The following is a 14,468-nucleotide window of genomic DNA, read 5'->3' on the forward strand; positions in this document are numbered from 1 at the left end:
TATAGTTACTTAGAACATATTAGCTTATGATAAAATATTTGCAAGTATGTTTTTGTCCTACGCTACATTGTAATTAACAGTTTAAAAAAAAAATCACTTGTAATTAATATTAATCAATCAATTGAGTTTCGGAACATATGGAAGGTTTCAATTTCAACACAAGAATCTGACTGGCATTTGAATTATTACAACGCTATTTCAAAACTTTTGCATTCTTCCGAACCCAGTATTTGTTGGAAGTCAACTGTCGTTATTGTCAAAAAGGGTCAAAACTTCGAAACGTTCAGCAAAAATGTGTACAAATTTTCAAAGACACGAGGAACACCGATTTTATTTTTACTTACAGTCTGCGTAACTTTTCAAACTTTTTTACAGCAGTTACAGTTGAAAATATCAATGAGTTGTAAATAATACTGCTCGATGTCTGAATTTGTTCCGAATATAGAAAAAGTTTGATAATACAGTACATTGGAACATTGTAATTATCAAGTTTGCATATCCTTATTAATATTTCATGACGAGTTATTTCTATACGTTTTCTTGGGGAATTTTCAACCACGTCCCAGAACTCGAAGACGGATGCAAATCAAGGTTAATCATTACATCTAACCTTGTTTAACAATTGCTCAAAGTTGGAAAACTCGTGGAGTATAAAAAGAAAATAAAAGGTACCAAAAGTTGGTTCACAAGTAACGAACTACTCAAAGATTGCAATTACGTTGTTTCAACTTTTTCTTTCTTGGATTTGCAATCCGCATGATTCAATTATCAATGTCATACTGGTCGTAATAAAATCTCGTTTGACTGAATAAGTCGATAGGCTCGTAATGTTAGTAGCAAATATTATACGCGAAAAGTTGAAATAACAACACTCGTTGAAATGCATGACATGATTTGAATTGTAATTCGTTCCAGCACTTTTGACGGCATGTATGAACATTCGAAAAACTGGAGGGCCGAATTACGACGAACAGCTTTTGCTCAAATTATATTACATTTTCATGGTGTATTATATTTTCCAATTATTGTTCCCCGTTTCACGGTGGGCGAATCTTATCAGTGTGTCGTGCACGTGCAATCACTCATTTCCTGCTTCGTCTCCGGACTACTGGAAGCTACCATAACCTGAGGCTAGGCTCTCTGAAAGCGACGACGCCCTGGGGAAGATTAGAATAAAAGGTGCATTTCCCGTTGCTCGAGTTCCTCGAGTACAATTTCTGTACAAAATTTTAACGAACCTACCATTTTTCTGCAAATACCGAACGCATATACGACTTTGATGCTTAGAGAGGAACGGCGAGTCGCAGACTTGAATATTTGTGCTACAGATAGAACGAGGTTTACATGATGCCCTAGATTTATTTTACAGCTATCGGAATTTGGAGAGATATTAACGATTATTTCATCAAACTTTGCTACTTATTCGATTCAGCTGCTATTTCCAATGTTGTAAAATTTGCGGAAAACGGTAGTAAGTAATAGGCGTACGATTAAATTAAGATATGACTTTACACTAGACAAATTGTAAACGACTTCGACAAATCGTAGATAAGTCTGCGCTGTTGGTAAACCTGTGTACGAGATTGCGAATTGAAAGAGTATCTAAAGTTCAGAAAAATACATTGTCTTTAAAAACTCTATTCGGTTCTTTGCAACATTTTTTTTGATCAGTTAATAATAAAGAAAATGCGTCACACTTTTATTCTTACTTATGTAACAAACACGCAGGAAGGCATTTATTAATTTACTCACATGTTAATTTTTTCAATTCACTCCGTTCCGAGATTGTATTTGATAGCACAATTTTGCAACTACTTTCCTTTCTTTGAATTTGATTCCTCACTTTGAATTTCGCTCACTCTTTAAGGTTTTGCCATCGGCTGATGTACCTTTAGATCAGTATTTTGAGCGGTATTAACTTCGGAATCGGGAATAAGTTCTTCAAAGCAAACGTATTTGATATTCTCTGTGCCAGCCATGAGAGAAAAATGACATTCTAATCTTCTACGTCAAAGGTTCTGTCATTATCCTCTTTCACCCGAATCAGGCTGTAATGCAATTACTGAAATCTATTGATTTCCGTAGGCTCCGTGAAATTATCACAGCTAAACTAATTTTCAGTAAATACTCTGGTTCGCCATCAATATCAGATCATAATTGTCATCTTGGACAATTTTTTGGGTAAAACACCACTGTTTACTTTTGGATGCGAGAAAAGAAAAAAATACTTTACGTGATGACCATCGCATACACTGGAATTCAAATGTCAAAAAACGTGTTTCTTTGTTTAACTTTTTGAGGATTTACTTTAAAACAGATATCATATTCGGAAAGATTGGATTTTTCTTATGGTAGAAAGTGCTATAAATTGAATGACAAAGATCCAATTCAAAAAATATGAAAACGATAAAATTGATCAATGTGTTTTCCGTACACGGTAAGGTCTAGTGACCTAGAAAACTGAGGGTTTTCTTATCTTGGTGTACACTAAATCATATATAAATCTCAGCGATTCTGAGATTCTTACCCTAAAAAGCAAGCCAAAGATTCGTGAATCGGCCCATTCACATCATTGGCGTGTGTTTGCATTCCAAATCTCGAGTTCTGCAATTTGGAAATTTCAAAAATCGTAGCTGCAATCGATGCAGATTTTGACTAAATGACCGAATTATTCTCTACCGTAGACATACATGATCCAGAGAATAGTGACACATATAACACATATAAATGACCATGCCACATACCTTCGACAAATAATGTTAAAATGAATTTCACCTCCCGATTTTGCTTCCTGAATCGACTGTATACTATCTGCCAAGATTCGACTGTAAACTAATCACGAACGTAATAATATTATTTCAAACCTGATTATTTATTCGAATAAATTTTCCGTCTTTAATACATACTTTTCAATGTATTTATCTTTTCCTTTCTGCACTTGTTTCAGTAGCTTGATCATTTCCTCTCTACTTTTGGGGTGCTGCAATTTTTCATGGGTATATAGACTGTGCTAATTGCAAGTCTGTTTCATATTCTGACAAAAATGTCGCGGATCTTCTCGAAGTATCCCAAGCGCCAAGTGTCAGCGACTCGTCAATGAGTCGTGTTAACAAATATACCTATATTCAAAGCCTTTGAGGTTTTGGTGGTTGGTTAGTTGGTTGGTTCGTTTTTGTCGACGTTTCGTAAACATTGCAGTTTACTCCACCAAGGTGAGAGTGAACCTGATAGTGATTGCTCATTTGTTGGGTGTTGCTATTTATCCAAGAACTGCAGGAACACTCGGAACGTGACGTTTCCAGTTGAGTGGAGTCGACTAATCACGTGTCATTTTCTGATCGATTAAAAAAATCGGGAGGATGGCAACGCGAATGGAACGGATTTGATACCCGTCATCCGTTATGTTGATATCGTTAGGATGTTTGCGGATCTCAGAAAAAATACTGTTCCGAGTTGAACAGCGAGGAGATTTTTTCGAACAGAATTATCTGGTCTGTTTTCATTCGGTGTTCCACCAAAGCTGTGTTACGTCCTCCAGACCTAGTATTCGTTTCCCACAGTCCTATAGTCACTTTACACCCTGCATCCCCTCCTTACCTTCGCCGAGTCAGCAGATTTATCTCTAAACTGCAACTAGCGAGTCTCCTACATTCTCTAAACTTGTCACTCCCATCCTAGCTTTCACACGAGTCACTTCTAAGCACATCTCTCCATGCCTACTCAAGCTCTTCCCCCAAGGCGACTCCTTTACTTTAACCACTGTTATAATTCAATTACTTGGTCATCAATAATGAACCAAAATTACCAATCGAATCGCCTACCTCCCTTAAAAACGATCCTTTCCTTTCTCCATCATTCTCTGCATTAGGAGTAGAGGCACGTAAGTGCATAATCGACGGTGCACGGACCCTAAAATAGCCAAATAACAGTTGGCTGGGCGTAGAGTTGGTTTCGGTAGCCACTCATCGAAGTCTACACGATCTACCTCCTAACAGCTTAGGATTCTCCCTGCGGAGTCCTTTGCTCATGGGATATAGGGAATTAAGGTGGTTCCATTTGTATCATTCATTTGTATGTCTTCCGATTATCTGATTCGGAGTAATCGTTGTTTGGATTTTTTTAATGATAGATCAGATTGAGCGGGGAGGATTTTCAATGGACTGTAAGTCTTCTTCAGCTCTATGAGCAAGGAATCTGGTGTGAGATTCTTTTTGCGGTAGATGACGATAAATATATGAAATTACAGAAATTCAACTGGATATCAAATCACGATACATGTAGATACCACCACACAGAGAAATTCTTAGTTCCGGTTACCACTCGGTCCACAACTATTTTCATTTTTTACCACAATCGAAACAAAATGGAAATTAGTTTTGTAGCTGTTACCAGAAAGTCTCTCTAGTATCTGTTACTATTCTTTCTCATTATGATCACTGTTACTATATTTTCTTGTAACTGTTGCGAAAATTTAATTCTTGTGCAACAATAAATTGATGTTGAAGCCTTGTTTAACTAAAAAAGTAGAGCATACCGAACAAACTACTTTTGAGTTGCAATTACCAAAAAAGAATCAACAATAATGCGAAATGGATACGCGTACCTCATTTTTCACAATTCGAACAATATTCAAACAGTTTTTTTTAATGATACCTGTTTTACTCAATTTCTCTACTTACTATAACAAATGAAATTTTTCTCAGTGCATTCTGGCCGGTAAAGCGTCTGCAATGAAACCCCGCGGGAGTATTCGTGTTCTGTCACAGACAAGGATTACGTTAAAAGTCACGGCACTCGAGAAACTTTTTCAGCCAAAGTTCTTGAAGAAATACAGATACCTTGAATAAGTAATTGCCTGGAAGATACATCGCAAGGTCGAAAGTGCTGGGCCAGGTTTAAAAATTGTGTTAGACACGCAGGTGCAGATAACTTTACGAGCAAGATGAAATAAAGACGTCTCTGAAGTTGGACTTTGTTGCATTAGACTACGTAGGTTGAAAAAGTTGGAGTCGAGTTCAGCTCACTTTTTTTTGTCTAAGATTGAATTACGTTTGATTTTCCCATTTCTCTCTGGCTCGGAGATTCACGCTGAAAAAGCAATTTTTTGACCGTACATTTAGTTTAGATTTCGTAAATTCACCATCATCAGATACACCTCCGTTATTTTGACCGTTGATCACGCGTCTTAGCGATTACATGCAGCGGGAAGAAACTGAAACCTGTTGGATATTGTGGAGAAGATTTGATAAGATCTTCATAAATTTGTGGACATCGCTACTCTGGATTTATCGGGTATTTGAGAACTTATTGCTACGGAAAACCAATTCGATATTTCACAAATAGTGATAATATGATTCTACATATTTATAATGAACACGCCTATACGTTAGTGGGTCTAAAGTGGGCTCACGATTAGAAATAAGATGAACGCAGCGTTTCATTAGGGCGTGGGGGTGAAAATGTACGATAATCAAGAAATACACTGATCATAATATTGAACTTTAAAAGACTGCAAAATGTATTTTACAGAATTTTCCAAGTGCAGAAATTTGAAATATAGAGAAGTCAAAATGTAGAAAGGTCAAAGTACAGAAAGCTATATTATAGAATCTTCCGAATGACTAACATAATAATATCCTGTACCAAAATTCTGACTATTTTATATTCTAGTTTTCTATACATGCATAATATTTCTACGTTTCGACTTTGCCATTCTAAATTCTGTATTTTAAGAAGTAGGGTTATGTAGCATGAGTAACCGAGGCCGTATTAAATCTGTTCACTGGAATTTAGAGAAACTCACCAGTCCCAGACGAAGAAAAACTTTTTATGAGGAGCTTTTTTTTATTTTTTTGATGAATATATTTATTTGAGATAAACAATTGAATTGAGGACAGTGCTGCTTACATGACAGATCGATATGGAAGCTAGTCAAAACGCGAAGCGCACTTCAGGAGCCCATAAACCGTCCAATTGAAAATTTTAAACTAACTAGTTCTACGAATACAGAAGTTTATTTTTATTTTCATTTCAATGTTAATCCTGTGATTAACATCTTCAGTTTTAAGTTTAATCTTCATTAGGTATACTTGACGTGGAATATTGAGAGATACTTCACTTCAAAAATAATTTACTCCATGAAATATAGCATCAACTCAATTTTCAATTACACGTGAGAAATCATTCGTTTTTCCAGAAACACCATGATAATGGGTGGTGTACCATTCAAAAGTTGGTGACACTAGTTTCAAAATAATATATTAATGGTTCTGATATTTGCCCCTGGACAAATGTTAAAATTTATAAACTTTGAAATAAAATAAGTTGAAGATGGTTCGAAAATGTGAAAACCATCAACTTTCTCAACATACGAATCGCATGCTGTTACTGAAACAATTAATTACCGGAAACTTGGAGTAATTTTTCAAGACGTTTTCATTGATGTTACCGTCTCTATAATTTCTGATAAGAAAATTCGCTGTGACAGGGCCGGAGATGTGTATAATACGTAACATGAGAAATAGCCTCATTTATGGCTGTGTATTTGTTTCATTTTTATGATGAAACAGTTCTGTCACTGAGTTTTGCTACCGTAACATATAATATACGTAATGTACGTAAGTCATAATGACACGTGGTGTACATTTTCAAATTCACGGGTCATAATATTCAAAGCCTATATGCGCGCTACGTAGCGACAGACCGCGAAAAGAATCGCAAAATGACGCATGTCGCAGGAAAATTATTGCTTCATGTATGGTTTCTTATCTTGTAAAGTCTTTAACGTTTCTCTCGGATCTTCCATATTTCTTGCCAGTGTGTTCATACCTCAAGAGCCGTATTTTAGACACGGGATCACGTGATTGATTGAGGAGTATTCACGAGAATACATCCAATTTTTGTTCTTTTATCAAGCATTGGTTCGCTTGGAAATTTCCTGTAACGTGATCGTTTCAATGTTAGGAAGTACCCTGTAATCAACCAGAATCCGTAAATATTATCAAACGAATTAATTATTGAATAATTTCCTAAATACAACCTCAAAACCCGTCTCACGGTGAAAGAAATGGATGAAAAATCTCTATGACAATATTCATTCGGTCCTAGTTAACCCGTATACACTTTCCTTACAATAGTACGATCATTTCACAAAAAATTCCAAATCAATTTGAAAGTTTAAAAAAAATTACACTCGTAAGTACTCCTAAATCGGCCGCGTTACACCATGCTCAAAACATCGAAACGGCAGATGTGCTTAAAGCTCGTGGTTAACATGTTTCGTGAGTGACCCATAAATGGCTGTGACGTTGCACCTAGAGTGCAAGTCATAACAAACCCCAAACCCGCGGGAAAGAGCCGGACGGGTGAGTCCCGTCCCGTCGGGAAAGACCCGAACGTAACCGAAGCCCACCGACGCTCGGCAGAGCCGAGCGCCAGCGGCATTACGACCACGACCTGCGAAGCTGCAACACGTAAAAGAAGAGAAATTCACGAGAAGCGAAGAGGGAGGGAGAGAGAGAGAGAGAGAGAGAGAGCAAACGAGAGAGACACCGACACTCACACCGTTACACGCACACCATTATCCACACACGCCGACGACGCCAGGTTAGCTATTAGGGTTACAGCCGATCTGCTCCTCCCCTCGCAATACCAACCCTCCCGACCTCACATTTCCCGGCACCTCACACACTCTTCCCTCCCCCGCGCGCGTACCTGTTAGTTAGTATTAAGTAACGCTAAGGGCTGAGGCGTGATCAGCCCCCGTTAAAGTCTACAACCCTTTTGTATCTTTCGTAGTTTAAGTCGACTCACCCCCCCCCCGATCGCAACGCATGTACCACCTCCCCCTTTTTCGCAAATACACACATCAAGTTTTACCTATTACATCCGCCCCGTCTCTAATTGTCCCCCCCCCCCCCCCCCCCCCCCCACATTATTCGTGCGGACTCAAAACCCGTCACATGGCACACCACATCTATTGCGAATTTTCTGCACCATCAAACTTTATTCGCATACCCATAATCAGATTTACTGCTGCACAACATATTAGTCTTCATTTTCTGTCTACGAAGCACATATTACTGAAACATGAATTTCGAACCCATCCACTTATTCAGTAGGTACTTTATACCTCTGCTAAAAAGAACTCTGGACCATCAGGCCCATCCAGTAGCAAAGAGGATGCAACAACCATCCCATTTAGTTGTCTACCTGAAAGTAGCACATCGCTAGTGTAACCGTGATCGAGGTGTTAAACACTATGTCAATTGACCGTACACCTCCGTCAAGGAAAAACAACCCTCAACTTGTGTGTAAATTCACACCCCCAACTCACAGATAATAACACCCAAGTTGAGGTTTTTTTTTCTCCGAGGACTAACTTTAAAACTGTCAGAATTCCAAATATGATTGACGTCAAGTGACTTGCAGTGACTTTAACTGACTTCAAATGACTTCGAGTAACTTCATTCGCTTCAAGTGACGTGAAGTGATTTTGTAAAACGTGTAGACCGGCCGTCGGAACTGGTTAACCCCTGGACCGTGATATTCTCTACGGTTTGTGTGACAAATTTTATACGATTAAACCGTAATTTATACATTCACGGTACAATTCATCAACCAGATTTCAGTAAGTTCTGGAATCAGATGGTATAGATGAAGCGAAAATACTCGAGAAACTTGATTATACGAGTGTAGAGATATTGTGCAGTACTCATTAACCGCAGCGTTACCAGCCATCATTCAAGGCAGACTTGGCAACAGCTGCGATGGCTGAGAGATACCGGACTGCGAGATTGACAATCGCTTCGCTAACAATAAGTTAGTGAGAAACAAAACTTGAAGATGCATTACGGTAGTGTCTTTCCTACCATGCGCTGCACTTTCAGATATCCAATCAACTTTATGTTGTAGGACGGAAACTACTCGAGCACCCGATTAAGTGTCTAACATAATTGTGCAGGATAACGACGATTCATATTATCCGAACTGTCATGAGACCACTTACAATTGCCATGCCGGAAGCACTGCGATGGGGCTCCAACTTCTTCACCACAATGAGGTCATCGCAGTTATTCTTCGACACTAGCTCCAGCTGGACAGCACAAGCATTTCTACCACTATGGGCAGAGCTTGTTCTGCCCCAGACAATCCATTAGACAACGACACACTGGCCAGCTGACCTCCAATAATTTTAAAATGAGTCATGCTTGACGCATCGTATGTTGAATCACCTTCTTCAGACCCTTCGCAACATTTACTAGTTTTCCAAATACTGGCCAACGCCTTTTTGAAGACAAGGTTGTTATCAGCAACGAGCGTGTCTATCTTCTCATTAATACGTTGAATACGCATAACAATTGAGTCCACTTGGATTGCTGCCACATTGACCCAGCCTAATGTCAATCGACTCAAGTATAGATAGTCGATCATTAGCTACTGGATACATTGGATAATTTGTACAAGACGCAATCACTTGCATTTTTTCCTCGTTGGAGATGTAGTCTTACTGGAACACATCAAGTCAAGTTTCCACTAATAAGGAGAGTATCAGATCTCCGAATCATAGATTCTGCTGAAACTTCGAGGGATATTTCTGTGGCTCAAAATATGCAGATTCTGATATCATGTAGTTCCATTTATCAGGCCTTTCTCGTCTCGATTTCAATAATCTCTAGTAGCGTTGCCTTCAGTTGCAAAAATTTGAGAATACTCTGTGAGAAGTCTTTCCATAGAGTCAATACAGGATCTTCCTTGACAGCAACTTCTTGCACTCTGACAACAAACTCGTGCAAGATTTTGAATAATTCAGATTTCGATGTCAGAACCGTAGTCAAATGTGGAAGTAGACACATCGTGTCTGCAGTTGCAGCCTGTAGACTGACTTACCTCAGAACGCTACTAGGGATATGAAATGATAATTTATCTGTTTACACGTAAATTCATGACAACCAGTCATCGCAATTTCCAGAGAGGACTTTGAAAATTAATATTTCAGGCAAAAATACACAAGAAGTTTCATTTATCAGGGCATCCCACTCACTAAATTGCTATTTAATCAATTTTAACCTCAGACAACGGCTCAGTGGATGAGACTACACATCAAAGGCTCTCTATTTACAGGCAAAAAAATACCCCTTAGAGTTTCAACAGAATGCTTGATCGCAAGATCCGATACTCTTCTTCTAAGGACTAGTTGAAATTTCACCAGAGTTCTTTTGTACCTTCATCGTGAACAAAGCACACGTAGTCACGGAGTACCGGACGGATATGTTTCAGTATAGAATTTTGTGTACCAAATAAAATACGAAGATGCGGTTACATATTGGCATCAAATTTTTTTCTGCCAGGATATGAAAGCTCTGAGAAATTTGGATCAGCCTGTATGAGTTAATTGTATCCTTGTAGTTAACCACCTCAAGCGAACTCCCAATGAACAAGAACTGAATTAATACTTTCGTTCTATTACATAATTGTTGAAAATCTACTGTTAACAATACCAATTTTGATTCGAATTTTCATAAAACGACTCCTAATTTTCGGTCTCAAGCTAATCTCATGGCACCGAGTATCTGCACCACATTAGAAGCGTTGCACAATAATATTTTGGTGGTTATAGGTGTACGTTGCTATTATTTTTCTTACACAGGATTAAATTGATTGTCAATCAACTTCTTACAAAAATTGACAAAATGTATCATCGTACCGCACATGCAATATAATACGTACCCGTGTCGATTTTTCCTCTTTTATTTTCCCACGCGTGAGCCTGTAAAGGTGATAAGGATAAGAAACGTGTAATTGTATACGGAATATGAATAAACTCGTGAAATAGAAATCAGTAAACTTTTATTTTTGACATGATAGGTACATTTACGATGTACGGATTTTCTACGCGGTTGACGAAGTAATAATTCACCCAATTATCGTAAACCTAATTGTAAGTAAACTATGATAAAATATGAATCAGTATAGAAACCGAAAGAACACATTATTATTCTTATCTTAAACATATTTGTAGGTACGAATTAAGGGTCGGTATTAATTTCACCGATTAGGGTAAAAGTTTAAGGTTGGAAGAAAATGGCTAGTCAACTCGTTTGTACCCGTCGTTTGATTAAACGTAGCTGCATCGCATTTTCACTAGCATTGCTTGTTTCTGCAACTAATCGCCCTACGCTTGCAGCGTAAAAAAACACTTACGATTTATTTCGTGCAAAGTCTTGGTGAAATTGTCTCTGCTTGTTGTCAGGTACCTCATGTACATTTTTACTATCTATTTCACGTCATTATTTTTTTTTTTCAAATTCATATTGTGTTCAAGTGAACAATAAAATGAAATAATTCAGGTGATTTGGTTCAGTTTAAATAATAATTCCTCATGGTTGTTACGTAAATGAAAAATTTTGAATGCCGATGGTCATAATTTAATTTCATACAAACGTGTTGGTCATCGAAACAGAATTTTTATTTAATTTTTTTTCCCTCAGAATACTGAACTTCAATGTTCCTTGTATAAATATTTACAGCAAGGTAAATAAATATTCCGCTGTTCGCGTATCCGTCGCAAGATAATATTCCGAATACCGTATTATTAATAATATATCTACGTACATGTGTGTACTGTGTATACTCGTATATTCGTAAAGAAAAATTGATAGAATTCGAATTCAGTACAAATAATGTCGATATCTAACTGTCATTACGTTACTGATCTCACAACAGTGTACAGTTTTCTTCTCTTCTTACACAAACGATAGTTTATGTAAATACACTTCATTAATTCACACAGTTTACCGTACTTATTATACACGCTTACTCGACAGTCAATTATTGAACAGAGTATTATTATAATATTATATCACGTCATTCGTCCTATAAGAAAGTTCGTAGTTGATAGTAATTATTTAGCGATCTTTCGGGAGAGCTTTCAAATTTGGTTTTAATATTTCACGCTCTCTGCGGTATCGTTGAAATTCTGTTCCACTATACGGATAACGATTTTTTTTTTTAAATTACTCGTTTGAATTAAATTTGTAGAAAGGAACTTTTTTCGTTTACAATGCCGGAGTTTTCCCGCACTCGTCACTCGCATACATTCAAACTTGGAGACACGCTCATTTCCATGAGAATCAATTTCTCTTGGAACAAACTTCTCATGTCCATGTATCGGCGATACGTAAAGCGAATATTCACACACCTCTCGACGGTACGATTGCTTCGGAAAGCAATTGCCCTGGTGGATGAATTGTGAGGAAGAGAGCTTGAACTTCTGGTAAGGAAGCGGGTCCCATAATGGTGGAATCGCTGGTACACCCGTCATAATTTGCTTCTCGTTATTCCCAGGTTTCATTGTACTGCCAGCGGAAATTCCTGTCGCAACTAAGGCATTCGTTGCTCACATTCAACCAGCTGTCAACTTCCTGCTAACTATTTGTTCAGGGAATTGTTGACGGCGTTATTGGATATCGGCAATATAATCTTCCTATGACGTCGTCTCGAGGTATTTCTTCTTCCAGCGGCTCGATCCCTTCACCTGCCATACGGTCCCTCACCTGCACAGATTTACAAAACATGACTGTTGTTTAAATGGAAAAAATCACGCTAGACTTCTTATTTTGCAATTTGCGACATGAGAATACAAGCAAATATAACTAATTATGAATACGTTTCGATCCTGTCTAATTGGATGGTTTTTAATTTTTCTGACGCCTTTAATATTCATTCAAGTGGTTGCATCGAGACTTGTTTGCAAATAATTTTAACATGTCACCCAAACTTGATCAGGTATTGATCTCACATTTTTTAATTTAGCTGGAACTTTTTCATGTGATAGTAGATTCTCTAAATTATTCAATTTTTTATTTTTTATTTCTCCGCGTATTGATTTTCAGTTACGAATATTCAAGTGTCTTGGTAAAGTTTTAGCCCTCGTTAACTTCTTGATAAATTTCCGTAACAAAATCAATGTTTCTTCCAATTGTTTTGGAGTTCTAGAAGTCAAGGTTCAAATATTAGTAAAATCTCGATGAAATTCTCAACTATTTCTGCCTTCTTAGCAAACATGTCTGAGTATTCATAACTCGAAAAGCATTGCATGAAAATATGAACAATACACATAATTACAGTTTTCAAGGCGCTGTTTTGTCAAATAAGAAAGATTCGGCCAAATTCAAGTTAGTGAGATTAAAAAAATTGATCGACTTGGTATGGAATGTTTCATGCAACCATAATCTACATTTAATTGTAATTACAATCCAGAATGAGTAAAGATTTTAAGTCTCGATCACGCTTGATCGATCAAAACTTTGGATACATGAGTTTTCAAAAAAATACTTCGCTACATTAATGTTGCGAAGTTCAACCTTATTTGAATCTGAGGATTTTTGATCGCAAACATCTAACGCATCTCAAAAAAAATGTCTAACATACTAACTAGAGATAGATATTTGTGAATACTCGTGTATATGTATGTATAAAGAAAAAAAGTGCTGTTAGATATAATTATTAATTTTTTACGGTGATAAAAACACATCTGTTGACAATAGTAAAGAAATCGTTGACATCGCGAGTCATGAGTATTTGCCTTTATGAGTGAGGACCTTGAATTGCGCTTTAAAATACGGAAAAGAAAGGCCAGAAACATAAAATATGTATATCTGTAGCTTTGCTTCGTTTGCCGCGTCACTTAAAAATTTATAAAATGTTTTCATCTCCCCAAATATACATGAAGTGAATTTATCAAAGTGCTACGGCATAATTTTTTAGTAGTTGCACATTTCAAATTAAGCAGTGTTTTCAACAAATATCACAATTTTCTCGCACCGCATTTAACAATCTATAGCGACCCTCGTCTGTTCATCTCTGTACAGGTGTTAGATTCATTAATGCTCACTAAAAATTCCCTTCATACTGTTTGTTTTACCGAGAAGTTTGTTGGTACCCAGGAAACAATTTTACAGCCTTTATCAAGGGAAGAATTCAATCAAGCACTCATTCAAGAGAATTTAGCTTGCAGGATTGCAGTCTTTGTGTGCTTTAGATAGAGCGTAATGTTTTCGGAAAAATTCAATCAGTATAACACCTAAATAATTTAACCCTTACACTGCACATCGAGGTTAAAATGGCCCCACGGTATCTTCGTTGATGAATTCAACATAAACATCTCAAATCAAAGATCAAATGAATACCTCTTTTTTATCGTGCGATATATCGCTGTTTTTTTTCTTAATTATTTGTGTTCTGAAAGTTATTCAGTCGATTTTCAGCTTGAAATATTGAAAATTCATCGAGTTATGATTTTTTTAGTAGAATCCATTTTCCGATATTTTGTTTTATGAACTTTTTTTCATATTCAAATTTCCATTTCGCTAAATGTAACTAAATTGCCTCGAGATATAATATTTAAGGAGTATCCCAACATTTTTTCAAGTTACTTCAATCGATTTCTTTGTTTCTACGTAATGATT

General features: G+C 37.0%; 1 protein-coding gene across 2 annotated transcripts in view; it reads right to left on the bottom strand.

Moving 5' to 3' along the window:
- Positions 1–10,831: 10,831 nt before the first annotated feature.
- LOC124218055 (dipeptidase 1) overlaps positions 10,832–14,468 on the bottom strand; it is a 142,040-nt gene continuing 138,403 nt past the window's right edge. For both annotated transcript variants that reach the window (XM_046624428.2, XM_046624421.2), the window contains one exon: positions 10,832–12,554. In XM_046624428.2, the coding sequence (XP_046480384.1) occupies positions 12,438–12,554 (117 nt within the window). In that variant the 3' untranslated portion in view covers positions 10,832–12,437. The remainder of the gene's footprint in view (positions 12,555–14,468) is intronic.

The sequence above is a fragment of the Neodiprion pinetum genome, chromosome 1, assembly GCF_021155775.2.
Source record: "Neodiprion pinetum isolate iyNeoPine1 chromosome 1, iyNeoPine1.2, whole genome shotgun sequence".
NCBI lineage: Eukaryota > Metazoa > Arthropoda > Insecta > Hymenoptera > Diprionidae > Neodiprion > Neodiprion pinetum.